The following is a 13,219-nucleotide window of genomic DNA, read 5'->3' as shown; positions in this document are numbered from 1 at the left end:
TAATAAATTTAATCTCACGCTTACATTGACCCTCAGATGTAAGAATGCTCTCGTCCGGCGGAGAATTCTTCATTAAAATTTGTGCACAAGGAAACTCGGTTTGCAGTCGCTGTGTGAACGCGCCTATTCGTTCGTACTCCAGACCACGATAAATAAACAACTTGTTCTACAATAAAAGACTCAATTTTCAAGACCTCTATTTCACAAAAAAAAATTGAATAATATTGATGAAATCTGAGTCAAACTTACTCTAACAAAAAGTGGGAAGCTGAGACCATAAAATCCAACGCGGAAGTACTCTGGTTCTGGGCGCAGTTGCGTCAGGATGTTATCCAGGAACTTAGCTTGGAGCTTCAACACGTGACTAAGCTTGGCGTAGTCGTACAGTCTACTCTCGTATAGGACCGCCAGTTCCTTACACAAAGGTATACCCTTTTCCCAGCACTTGCCACGATCAAGATAATGAATTATTTTATGATACAGTAATTCTTTGCGTTGCCATTCTGGTTGTTGGGGATGAGCGTGATCGGATGGCAGGATGGTCGAACCCCAGCCCAGTTGATCGGCATATAGTTTCATTGTAAAACCAGCTTCCGTATAATTCTCGGCGGCCAAATGTAAATCGTGCAGCTTGTAAATGTAGCGCAAATACATCTCCTTTCGATTGAACTCATTCTTGTAGAAGTTCTGCAGGAAAAGCAAAAGTATCCCCATGTCACACTCTAAGAGATTCTCGGTTCTAGAGATCAATAATTTAACAAATAACTAGAGAAATAGAATGATAAAATTTCCATTGGAGAGCGCGAACACGAGTGCTAAAACGCTCATTGCGGTATGGAGTAACCATATATCACATGTACGAAATATATATCTGCTGAGTGTACATGTGGTGGTCGTCGCGTGTGTCGCACGGTTTAGTTAATTAATACGCTAAGTCATGAGAAATAATTTGTATATGTAGCTACAGCTTCGCATAACAGATTCTTTGATTACAGCCATAGTATATTGTTCTTACTAACAAGTAATAAATAATTACACGAATTTTATTAGATTTATTCGATTGAGAATCTTTAGACCTCTTTAATACATTACCAATAAATTCACAGTGCATGACATGCGCTTGTCGCGATTCTCGTCACCCTGAATAACACTTCTGTAATCGAGAAGTCTTTCCAATAAACGCGTGACAGACGTTATAAAGGCCGTGCCGCTATCTTTCCAAGTTGGATCCTCGGACTGCACTCTGTCTAATAATCTGAAATCAAATACAGAAAATTAATTAAAACCAAACATCTATCTGTAAAATTACGTTTAATTGTGAATGTTGCACTTACACAGCACTAAGGTGTTCCCTGAAGCGGCATGAAATTGTAAATATGATAAGTGTTATGTAACACTTTCATAAAACGAACACAAAAAACATGCTGTATAGTTATAATATAATAATGATAATATCTATTTGTGAAATTATAAATCTTATATCTTTTTTTCTTGAAACCTCTACGTTTTCGGATATTTTAAAAATATAGTAACTCAAAACTTTTTTTAAGTACAATATGAACTTACATAGTGTTAAATAACTGTCTGTACTCATCATCGCCCTTATTTTCGCTGATAAGAATGTCAAGTTTATCGATCAGCTCGGATTCCACGGACTTGAAGCTCCCGCGAGCTCGCTGCTCGCACTCCATCATATCGAAAAAGATATGCAGAGTTGCCTTGCGAAGTTCGCTCTCCGGCACCAAAGTGACTTCAAGGAAAGGTCCTACCATACCCGGTATAAACTCGAGCTTACGCTCACCCAGGTGCGACCACATAGATAGTATCTGGAAGCCCATGAGTACCCTCATATCTCCGTATTTTTCTACAATCTTCTCTCGCTTAACCTCGGAAAATTGTTCAAGTTGGAGCGACGGCTGGGTGAGGTAAGCCACTGCAAGATTGAAGTACGTAGACCAGAGCTGCGAATCAAAACTACCATGGAGGAAGCGGAAAGCGAGCGGCTGCGCGAGTTCCTGCAGCGAATGTAGAATAACGTTATTGGCCTGCATCCTGATGACCAGCCAATCCGGCGGAAATACCTCCTGGCGCACGAGATCTCGCAACACCAGGAATACCCGTAGCAGAAAATCTTTAAGAGGCTTCCGATCGCCAGCGTACGTCAATTCTTCCCAGAGTCGCGCGTAATGATACTCATCGAGTAGCTGAAGCAGTCCGATAAGACAGGCAACGAGACACCCAAGAACTGGTCCGTTGGCATTTATCACGATCAAAATCGTTTGTATGAGCACATCGAGTACTGATAGACAAAGCGTTTCAACATCGTGATGTATGCAATTGTTGACCTTGTTCGTATCTCTGCCTCGTTTATGCAAGAAACTGAGTATCTCGCCCAAAATATCGGTGCAGGATCGTAATTCTTCTCTACGTGCCAGATGGATGCGTAAATGTCGACATATGGTAACGAGCAACATGTTTCGACTTTCATCATCTTTACGAAATAGACTAGACGCGGTGAGATTTTTAATGGCAACCAGCTTGGCCTGAGTGAGCTGTAATGGTGGCTCCCGCGGTATCGAGTCTAGCATTGTACAGGTGAGTTTGGCAACTTCGAGGACTGGCAGCACCGCTACTAGTTGCTCGAACACCGCCGCGATTGATAACAGTAGCGCAATTTGTGACAACAGCACCATTTCATGAGGAATACTTAACATCTTGTTGAGAGCTGCAAATACGCAATATAAGTCGCGCTTGAAGCTATCTTCATACTGACCGGCAGTCGCACGAGCAAATAATAGGCGGCTTTGGATAATAAACTTGAAAATATATTCGAGAGATCGGAAGCACTTCATGATCGGTTCTTGCTTCTCCGCGGCGGTCACCCAATCGGCGCAATGTTGCACGCTGCTAAGAAGGCCTTTGTACACTAAAGCCGCGGCAAAATGATCCGAGATATAAGCGTCCATCACTGGCTTGAAATGTTCGAACTTAGAATCCTCCAACAAGCTAAAGATAGATACAAGTACTTGGAACACCAAGCCAGAATGCGCCGTGGAATTACCGTCCTCGGTATGAAACATAGCAAAGAGCGCGTCGAGGATGTCCTGCAGAAATTTGACTAGTTCTTCGCCATCTAGTCGAAGAACACGGCCAAGAGCCTCGGATATTCGCTCAGGATGAGCTTTCCATTGCAGCAAACTGAGTAGATCGACATTCTGCGTTAACTTGGTACTGCAAAGTAGAGTATGTACGAATACAGTCTCTTTTGGCGATCTAGAGAAAGCTGGTGGACCTGAAAGGCAACGAGAAAATAATTATATTAATATAAATATCCAGATATAATATTTAATTTTAAAACTATTCTCTCAAAAATAGTACTTAGTATAATACTTTGTACTATATTCACTATTAATACTTTATTTACTTCATTTTATTAAACTTTGACTGAATATTATATCCATAGAAATCTCTATTTTGTTTAAAAAAACTCGAATTTACCTGAAGCGCAAGGCTCTCTCGTACTACTCGGCAACGATAAATAACTTAAAGAATCCAATTTCGCGCGCTCTTCACATTTATAAATATATAACTCATGCGGGCCATCCTGAAGAGTAGCTCCTCCAGGTTCCATCAGTCGTACGAACGCAAAGGCGAAAAGTTTCTTGTCGTTCTTCTCGCGTGCTGTAATACAAAAGTTTTCTCGTTATGAAAAAGTAAATAAAGACCGTAAAAAATAAATGAGAAACAAGGAAGAAGAGCTGAAAGAATGTTGAAAAAGAGACCAATCAAATCAATATCAATTAGGACTCACTAGAGCAATGCCGAAACTCGAAACGCACATGGCTCCCGTAAAACTTGTCGATGGGTATCGCCAGTCTCACAGTTTCCGCCCACGACGGGCTGTTGTGATGGTATATGACCAAACTCTGATACTCGGAGCTACCATCCGCCCCTGCGGCTCCAAACAGACACTCTTCCAAGGATTGGCCGTCCGCGTCTAGGACCAGAATTGTCACCTGATTTTGCAACAAACGACATTAAAATATTTAAATTCATTATCATAAAAACAATTTATTTTTTTATATTATACTATTATTATATAGTTTAATCTATCAAATTTACATAATAGTTGTTTTCTTAAATAAAAAATTAATTCTACCGCATGAGAATACTTTCACACAAATTGTTATTTAACACGACAGATATGTGTTGCGAAAGAAATAATTCTTCGAAAATGTTATCTCACCTCGATATTTTTGCCGGTAGATTTTCCACCGCGTTCAAATTCACCTCGTTCTAGCTTCAGATACAGATCGTTACGCACATCGCCCGGCATAATGACGTCCGAGAAACCGAGCTTCTTCGTGAGACAGATATTTTTGAACAGCAATGGATTCTCCTCCCGCACTTGAGAGAGTTCGCCGTGTAGCATACGAAGAGACACAACTATCCCATAATTGGGCTGTCCCGGTAAAGGAGAACATTTGTTGTTACGTATGATTTGTTCGTGGAGTTGGTGAAACTCTTTCTCTTCTCCCTGATATACCTGCAAGTAGAAACCTTTTTGATTAAAAACGTCTTGTTCATTCGCTTCTTGAATGTTACTTAAAAAAATTCTGAAACTAAAAAAAATAATTCAAATAAGATTCAATCAATATTTTCGATAAAATTGAATTTTTTGATATTAAAATTCATAATCTAGAAATTTAAATCTTTGGTAAAAATCGGGACTAAAATTTACGACATGTAAATTAAATTTCTCCTCAGCCACACTTACTTTGAAAGTCATCTCAAGTTCTTCCGTGTGATCTTGGGTGGCTTCCGCCAGGGAAAGAACCGCCACTCCGTGGGGTCGCCTGTAAGTCGTAGTTCCGGTCTTATTCTTGCTGGAATCAGAGTATAACATTCGGCCGCAGCGCATCACATGAGCGATCATATAGAGATCGCGACTTAAGTCGGAGTTGCCTAGATCCGTAAAGATGGTGCAGTTGCTGTGCATCTTCTCCACATAATTGGAGAAACCCTCTTTGCTGATGCGTACCAGAAAGCGCTCGCTCAGGTATTGGAGACGCTTAGCATCAAACAGAGAAAAGTAGATCTCGGTGTCCTCACCGACTGAATGCCCGAAATCTCTCATGCAGAAGTACAAGTGATGAGTGAGGACTTTCCTGTGCTCCTTGCGACGCAAAGTGCCACGGGCGGATGCGCCCTGTGAGTTCTCGGCACTCTGAACATGCTGTAACCCCCCGCGAGAAAAAAAACTCAGAATTAAAAACACGCAAACGACATTATTCGTTTATATCAAGTTTTACAGTTCTTCGAGTTGTATTAGTTCTTCTAAACTTAATTTACTAAAATAGAGATTTTGCGTTCTTAAAAAGATAAACTGCAGACATTTCCATATTAATATATAGTCAAAAATTAAAAGATATTAATATATCGCTTAATTACTATATATCAACTTATATTTAATTAATTTTTTAAAACTTTTAGTTAATTTATTTTAGCTCATATCAATAAAAATAATAATCTTAACGTTATAAAAAAATTATTGAATTCGTATACTTTGTGGTAGACAGATACTTTAGAAAGTTATGATTATCGTAGTTTAATAAAGTGTAACGATCATAACTGATTACATTTATATTTATGAGAAGCCGAGAACAGAAGTAACTGTATCGCTCCGCACGTAGCGAAATTGAACGATGCTACCTTCGCGGTCAGCATTTTAATGAAACCGATATCTCATCGCTGTTGCGTATCATGTTTGACCTTTCCTTTCTTTTCTCATTGCGACTCGTTATTCGCAATATTCGCGAGCTGTACGATTCGTTTCGACAAAAATGTATTACTTTATTATAATTACCACATGATATAATTCTACAACAGACATAGTATCCGGCTCCACCATATGAGCACCTTGACGTGGCACCAAGTCCAAGCCAAGCTTCCTGAAACATAGAAAAGAAAAGAAATCGTGATAAAAAGTAAAACTAGATGTTACTTCTCATTAAAGCCAATAAAAAAGTATTTTGCTATTAATTAATATATCATACTTAAAAAAATGTATACATTTGATTACTTTATTATTTTATAACATGTTATATGGATCTTAGCTTTAATGAAAAATTCTCTTTAATGGCAAATTCATAATCGTTTCTAAAAATAATTATTTATTTATGCTAAGTTGTATATAAAATATAATTAAAATTCATTGATGCTCCGAGGATCTAAATATAACGACGCGATTCTTATTTCCAAGCACGTAAAAGAGACGTCATGATGGAGGGATATTTTTAATTTATGCCATTAACCGATAGTCTGTATTCGCCGCTTCCTAAAAAAAGAATCACCCCACTCTGAAGCAATAAAGTGCCTTACATAACATCTATCGATAAAAATTTCTCGTTGGTTATTTCCATATCAAAGGAAAACACACTTCGGTGCACACGAGGAAATACCTCAGGGTCGGGTTTACATATTCATCAAGAAGCTAAGTAAACTCGGCATCTGATTAAAATAAAATATTAACAATGAACCAATAACAATCTCTCAACATTTGCCTTTTTTAAAAATCTAATAAAATGGGAATGATCTGCTTCTCCTAGTTCAAAGGCATGGAAGACTCGAAATTCACCCTCCGTATTTTTAATCGCTCCCTCGAGACGGGGGCGTCGACGAACAAGATTTGTCGGGTATGACGACGGGGAAATGAGTGTACGGGGGTGGGAGGCGCGCATGAGATACAGGATTATTACACGTCGCTGATTAAGGCGTATGTTGCATCACACTTTGGGAGGTTCGCTTTCGAAGTAGGGCCCCGGAGAGAGAAGCGGCTACTTAACTTCTCGTGACCCCGGCGCGGGGGCCGGACCGGGCTGGGCCCGCATGCCATAGGGCCGACGTGTTCTCGAACACGTTGAGGAGAGGTCCTACTCTTTCTCTCTCTCGCTCTTTCACGGCGCGGAGGGCACCGTCGTCGCCCCGCAGGAATGCAGAATACATGCTGGGTACTCGAGTCGTTTTTTGTATGCGTATACATACGCACGGAGATAGGAATCTGTAGGAAGCCGCAAGGTTTATACTTGTCAGAAAAGAAACGGAGTCTCATGTGCAGCTAATTCACAAGTTAAAAATCCTCGGTAAATTTCTACCTAAACTTAATTGTAACGTCCGGTCGTGCTAATCTATTTAATATACTAATATAAAAGATAAAGAAATAGAAAAAAAAATTATACTAAATGAAAAGAACAATGAAAGAGTTAAAAGTAATAAATTTAAACTCACAGTTATGTAAAAATTAATACAAGGTATACAAATAAATTATACAATCTGATAAGTAATAATAAATTAGAAATAATATTGGCACTATACTACAGCGATAGCTAGAATCGTCAATAATTAATATTCCGAAAATTTCAATGGAATAAAGCGTTGCCTGGGCAGGCTCATTAGTAATTATTATTATTATAATGACGATAATTAATTTCACGATTAATTAACGGCTTTATAACTTTCATAAAACAAAAATTTATTTCGGTCCGCAAAGAGAATTTATGAACACATTTAATTATAACAGGATGCTGCCTATTCTGTTATCTATATGATCGTTTCATTAACATTCGATGTAATAAGTTTTATGACAAGTCACGTGTTTGTGACAATTCATCGACAAGGCTATACGTTTAAAACATAATTTTATTAAACATTCTAAATTTTGTTCGCCACTTTCCAAATGTTAAAGTTCCATCATAATGGATTTTTGTTGTCACGAAGTTTATCGTTTAATATTAACGCAAACATAAAATGTGTCAGACTAACGAATTTTATATTCAAATATAAGTCATTTTTATTGTGTAATTTCGCTTTATATGCATGCGACATTTCTATCGCGTTTTCGGGTACAGAGTGAACTGTAATTCTATCTTTGCGTAAATCAAGGAGAAACACGATTCAATAAATGTAATCGAGTGGTAACTCGAGTTTAGTACATTTAAACGATCTTCGAAATCGGGTTTTAATCGTGCAGCAAGAAAGGCATGATAATTATTCGTCGGCCGTTTGCATAGCTTCACCGCGCCGATTCGATTGTTATTAATCGTTAAATCGGATGTCGTGCGGGAAGCTGCAAGCACGGCGGTAAGAAAGTCCTTTCATAAATCTGACTTGACAATCCTCCTTCCAAGCTTCTCGCGGATAGCGTTTAACTCAACCGCAGTACCGTAACTATTAGTCCCAAAGACTAACGAGAAAATTATTTCACGCCGACAATCTTCCTCGCTTCTTTACCTCTTTTTACGTTTTGTTTGCGGTCAATTTCACCTGATTTTTGTATTTGCTCGCTGATCACGCAATACGTTTCCATTCACGTTTAATTCGGCATTATGATTTTTTTCGTAATAATTTCGTAGTATATTATTGAAAATTTTTAACATACAATATTCCGTGCGAGATACTTCTTATTGTACTCCATGTAAAAAATTTTACAAATTTTATATTATTATTATAACTTTAATAAAATTCGCGTAGTGCAGAGTAAAATATGGAATAAAATATAAACTGTAAAAAATAGTATGTCGAAAATTACAGAAGAAAAAAAAACCAGATTTGACTTTTAAAATATAGATAAAATATAATTGAGAATATGATATAAAATGTTTTTATTGATTCCTGTAAGAAAATCAAATTTAACAAAATTTCAACCTGCTAAACGTATAAATTTCCAAACTTAGACAAGGACCGCAAAAAAAGCAATTGACAAGGAGATTCGTTTTCACAGGGAGAGAAAGAGAGAGGTTCGGGTTGCCTTTCACGAGCACGATGTTAGAGCAAGATTAAATTAAGTGGTAGGTTCGAGAGAGTTGAGGAGAGCGCGGCTTCGCGGCGCGCTTGTTCGTTTTTATCTTTTCCTTTTTTTTGAGGTCCAGGCTCTCTCGAACCTGAGAACTTCCCATCCTCCATACGGCTACGTCACTGATCGCGGTGATTCGGTCAGCGGATTCTGCACCCTCGCTGCCAAGTCGATCCGCTAGGAATGTACCCAGCTTCTGCTACTACGTATGCAAATCGACCAACAATCTGGAGTACTAGGATTAACATGAACCATACTTGTCTAAGGAAGCTCGACAGCAAAAGTCAGGAGCTGTCATATCCATGCACAGGAAGACGTTATCAATTATCCAAAAAAACGTACTGGTAAAAAAAATCATACATAAAGATCTGTAAAGCATAACAGAAATTCATTGCATAAAGCAATTTATCAATATTGTAAATGATATTAATATTCTCTATCGAGAGTAGTAATATTTTTATATAAAAAGCCAATTATTCTTTTAATTACAATTTATTATCGATCGATATAATATATCGGTGGAATATTAATAATTAATATAATTTTCTTGTGATTTTGAAATATCTACGTGAACATAACGTAAATCGACGCTTTTTAATAAGAAGAATCGAGAAGGGCATCGAATACAGCTCGCACGATCCTGTAGGCTCCGAAAGCTCTCCCTCCAGGTTCCTCCATGATGGAATGCAGGTGAGCAGGCAGACTTCGATGCGTGGAGACAGGTTCAGGCAATGTCCGCCGCCACCGCCGCCGCCGCCGCCGCCGCCGCGTTGGGACCTATGCCCCATTCCAAAGATATCGGATATATTCCAGCGGACATCGTGGGCCTTTTCTGTGGCGACGAGTCCGAGTCTCCCTCTCCTCTCGTCCCGGGATGACGAATTCGTTCGGCCAATGTCCGTGTCGAGATTCCGCTCGACACGTGGAGTTCTGAAGACGACGACGAGACTCGAAGTTGCTTCCCCGTCGATTGAAGCTTCGGAAGTTCCTCGCCCACATCGAATGAGAGGATCGTTCAACTTACTTTCTCTCTCTCTCTCTCTCTCTCTCTCTCTCTCTCTCTCTCTCTCTCTCTCTCTCTCTTTCTCTCAAGCAAGAGGGCATCGAACTACCATCTCTTGGGATATCGATGTTAGCTGAGCGTCTAGCTTATCTCATCAACGAGGAAGAATGATTAGATCTTACGGATTAAAGGCACTTACATCATATAAGTCTATGATAAACCGTAATACAACAAAAATATATAAATAAAAGTAAAACTGAAATTTTTGTACCAAATGTAATCTAAATTCCTGATATGTCGTGTCTACCGTAACGTTGAATAAGCTTACAGAAAATAATTTTCAGCCGAGAGGTCGCACATTTGGTTTTCCAATTTAACGTCTCGTGAGGGGTTCTCCTTTCATTCCCCAGGATATCACTGGAAGTTGAAATCCATCGCAGCTTCTCGGCTTTTCCTCTTCATTAGGCAGGAGATGTCAGTTCAGAAGCTCGCCCTTTCTCGCGTCGCTCAGGGAGGTTTCAGTTACCGTTCGGTAGCTCTAAACGCTATAATTACGTCGGTGCTCCTGGGAAGTCAGTTCTGCGGACTTCCCGTTCTGACTCTCGCAGTCCACTCTCTCTCTCTCTCTCTCTCTCTCTCTGGCTTTTAGAGCGGGAGTCGATATAATTCTCTTGACGTGACTCAACATCGAAATACCGACGGACGTGTCGTACCGTAATCGTGATATTAGCATCGCCTCCAGCATGGAATGTACAACCATACATTAGCATAGAGGACATCGTGCGCCTCGAGCCGATTCTCCTTCGACGAAGTCGCAATAGTTGCCAAGTTTGCAAAGCGCGAATAATCGCACGCGGAACGACGAGCGCTACTCTGAGTCATTTACGTCGCTTTGAGGTATTCTAACTCATAAACTAATATCTCTTCACGAGAAACAGAGGCAAATAAATTGGAAAATTATTAGAAACGAGATCTAAACTAATTTGATATCTCGTTTATATATTATATTACTAAAAATGATTATGAACTTTGCGTAAAATGACTGTAAACTGCAGTTGGATTCGTTCATCACAGAAGTGAGGCTCGCGTTTAGGAAAAACAAAATTATATAAGACAATATGAATTCGAATTTTCGTGATATCATCATCGTCGTATCCTTTTAAAGCCGGACACTGCAGGTGGTTCACACGCGATCGACGTGCCCGGCTTCAGCGTACCGAGTTATTTGCGTGACCGTGTAAAACGGCCTTAATGGGAGTGTTTCCTGATCCCGGAACGAGTAACGAGACTCGTACGTACAGTAAAAGGGTTCGTGGGAAGACGAACGTCGAGGCTGGCTTCGCTCGAGGGTACGTATCCGCGCGCAACACATACACACACGTAAGGTTGTGTGCATTCGTCCACCCACACCCATACACGCACATATACACATACACACACACCCGCAAACGCAACCGACACGGTATCGTACCGCATTCGAAGAGCCGTAGAGAGTCCTATGCATGGACCACTGTTCGTGCACCGGCACACGGCAGAAAGCAACGTGGTAATAGATGTCAGGGCCAAATCTCCAATTCCCCCCCCCCGCCCCAGTCTCAATTAGATGGAATGACGAGCGATTAAGCGTGATTAACCGCGAATATCGCAACTTTTCCCATCGATAATAGCCCGAAACGACTTTATTCTCGTAACAGCAGATTCTCTCGCAGAGATTTTTACGATCTACGGAAACATACAGCGTTGAAGTTGTATTTTAAAAAATATGATGATGTCATGTCTTTATACGTAAACATTGACATAAAAAATATCTTATCTATAATTACTTTTTTAATCGTATCTTTATTACTCAAATTTTCCACGGAGACGTTCCTGAGTAGACACCATAATTATTACTTCAATCAAACTTCATCCGTAGTATGCGATAGTTCAAGTACACGTAGTCCAGAGATATTGCTTCCGATCTGAGGAAAGGGCTTTGCGCCGTTCTGTCCAGCGGAGTTCAAAGGGTTTAAAGCGTTCATTAAGAGTACCTCTAGGTACTCGGACGATGTCGAGACGCTACGTGATACGCCTGAAAAGCGGAAAGCCGCTGATTCAACGAGCGCTACACGATCTCTCCGTGCACTGCAGTCCCTCGATTAGCAACGCGAAGTTCCAGAAAGGGCAGGAAAGAGTCTTCCCCTTGTACAATGATTTCCGCTCCCAGGTACACGCTTATTAACGCCGACGAGATCGCCATTCATTAATTTCCTCGCCCGACTCGGTAGCTGTGGAACTCTCCACGGAGTCTCCTTACTTCCCTCTCTCTTCGGGGTCCACAAGCTCCGTACCCATAGTGGGCCCCGTCTCGACGCCGTGCTACGTCGAGAAAGAAAGGGTAGATCTTAAGGCGATTTTACACGACTTGCTTCGAAGCAAACGAAGAATGAGTAATACAACGTGAATGCGTTTATCAAATATATGATACGCTTTTCTAATATCTCACGTAGGTAAAGTTATATTTGTTTCCAGTGATAGAAGAACTCGCACAGTGATTCATTAAAAGCCGGTTGTTTCAACTTCTTGATAAATTTACCTATCACTCTCTAAATTACAATAAAAAAAATTCAATGGAATCAGTTAAGATCTACATATCGTTAATAATTTTTGTAATTTTTTAAGTGCAATAAAATACCCCTTCACACCTGCTCCCATACACTAAAAAGGAAAAAATTCAAAAAAAATATTTCAATTCCTAGAATTTCAAGTTTATAGATTTCAAAAATTTAGATTTTTTAAAGTTTCTCAAATGTCTAGAAAATCGGCAAGGTGACCGGAAAAGAAAGAGATCACAAGAGAATCGAGTGACAAAGATAAATAAAAGACAAAGACGAAGAAAGAGAGCCGTACTGTTCGGCCGCGAGGCACACAATCATTAGAAATAATAATTGCCGCAAGGCACAAGTAATTAATATTGCTACCGTCGCATAATTCGATGTTCAACATCGCTAACGGGGGAGTAACTTAACCGCGACACAGACAACCGACAATTAGGTATAGATCGAATATACTTTGCTCAGGGGACACACTGATAACGATGTCCTTCAGCCTCGTTGCCCATCGCAAATCTCCCTATTGAAGCTTCTCATCAAAATGTGTTAGCAATCAAATCGTTCGGGATTAAAATTTACAATTGCAACATTAATTCTTATTAAACCTTTATCTAATGTACAGTCATTTATATTGTTTATATTATATAAAATACCAGATAAACCAGATAAAAATAAACGATTGGCTAAAGTACGAAGTTCAAATTGAAAAGATCAGTAGTAATTCATTTTTAAATTAATGCAATTATATGCAATTGCTGTAACTGGTCCTCAATA

At 39.6% G+C, this 13,219-nt stretch overlaps 1 protein-coding gene across 2 annotated transcripts in view; it reads right to left on the bottom strand.

The window, feature by feature from the left end:
• LOC105834950 (dedicator of cytokinesis protein 3) overlaps nt 1-13,219 on the bottom strand; it is a 47,115-nt gene that overhangs the window by 3,049 nt on the left and 30,847 nt on the right. The window contains exons 5-14 of one of the 2 annotated variants that reach the window (XM_012677828.3): nt 5,867-5,951; nt 4,778-5,236; nt 4,247-4,546; nt 3,812-4,016; nt 3,499-3,681; nt 1,567-3,292; nt 1,335-1,352; nt 1,093-1,255; nt 250-687; nt 25-166 (exon numbers count right to left, since the gene is read on the bottom strand). In XM_012677828.3, coding sequence (XP_012533282.2) covers nt 25-166; nt 250-687; nt 1,093-1,255; nt 1,335-1,352; nt 1,567-3,292; nt 3,499-3,681; nt 3,812-4,016; nt 4,247-4,546; nt 4,778-5,236; nt 5,867-5,951 — 3,719 coding nt within the window. The remainder of the gene's footprint in view (nt 1-24; nt 167-249; nt 688-1,092; nt 1,256-1,334; nt 1,353-1,566; nt 3,293-3,498; nt 3,682-3,811; nt 4,017-4,246; nt 4,547-4,777; nt 5,237-5,866; nt 5,952-13,219) is intronic. The other variant, XM_012677829.3, reaches the window with a different exon arrangement.

This window comes from Monomorium pharaonis, chromosome 11 (genome assembly GCF_013373865.1).
Source record: "Monomorium pharaonis isolate MP-MQ-018 chromosome 11, ASM1337386v2, whole genome shotgun sequence".
Lineage (NCBI taxonomy): Eukaryota > Metazoa > Arthropoda > Insecta > Hymenoptera > Formicidae > Monomorium > Monomorium pharaonis.
The sequence above is the reverse complement of the archived record's forward strand: the minus strand, read 5'-3'. Positions and strand labels throughout refer to the sequence as shown.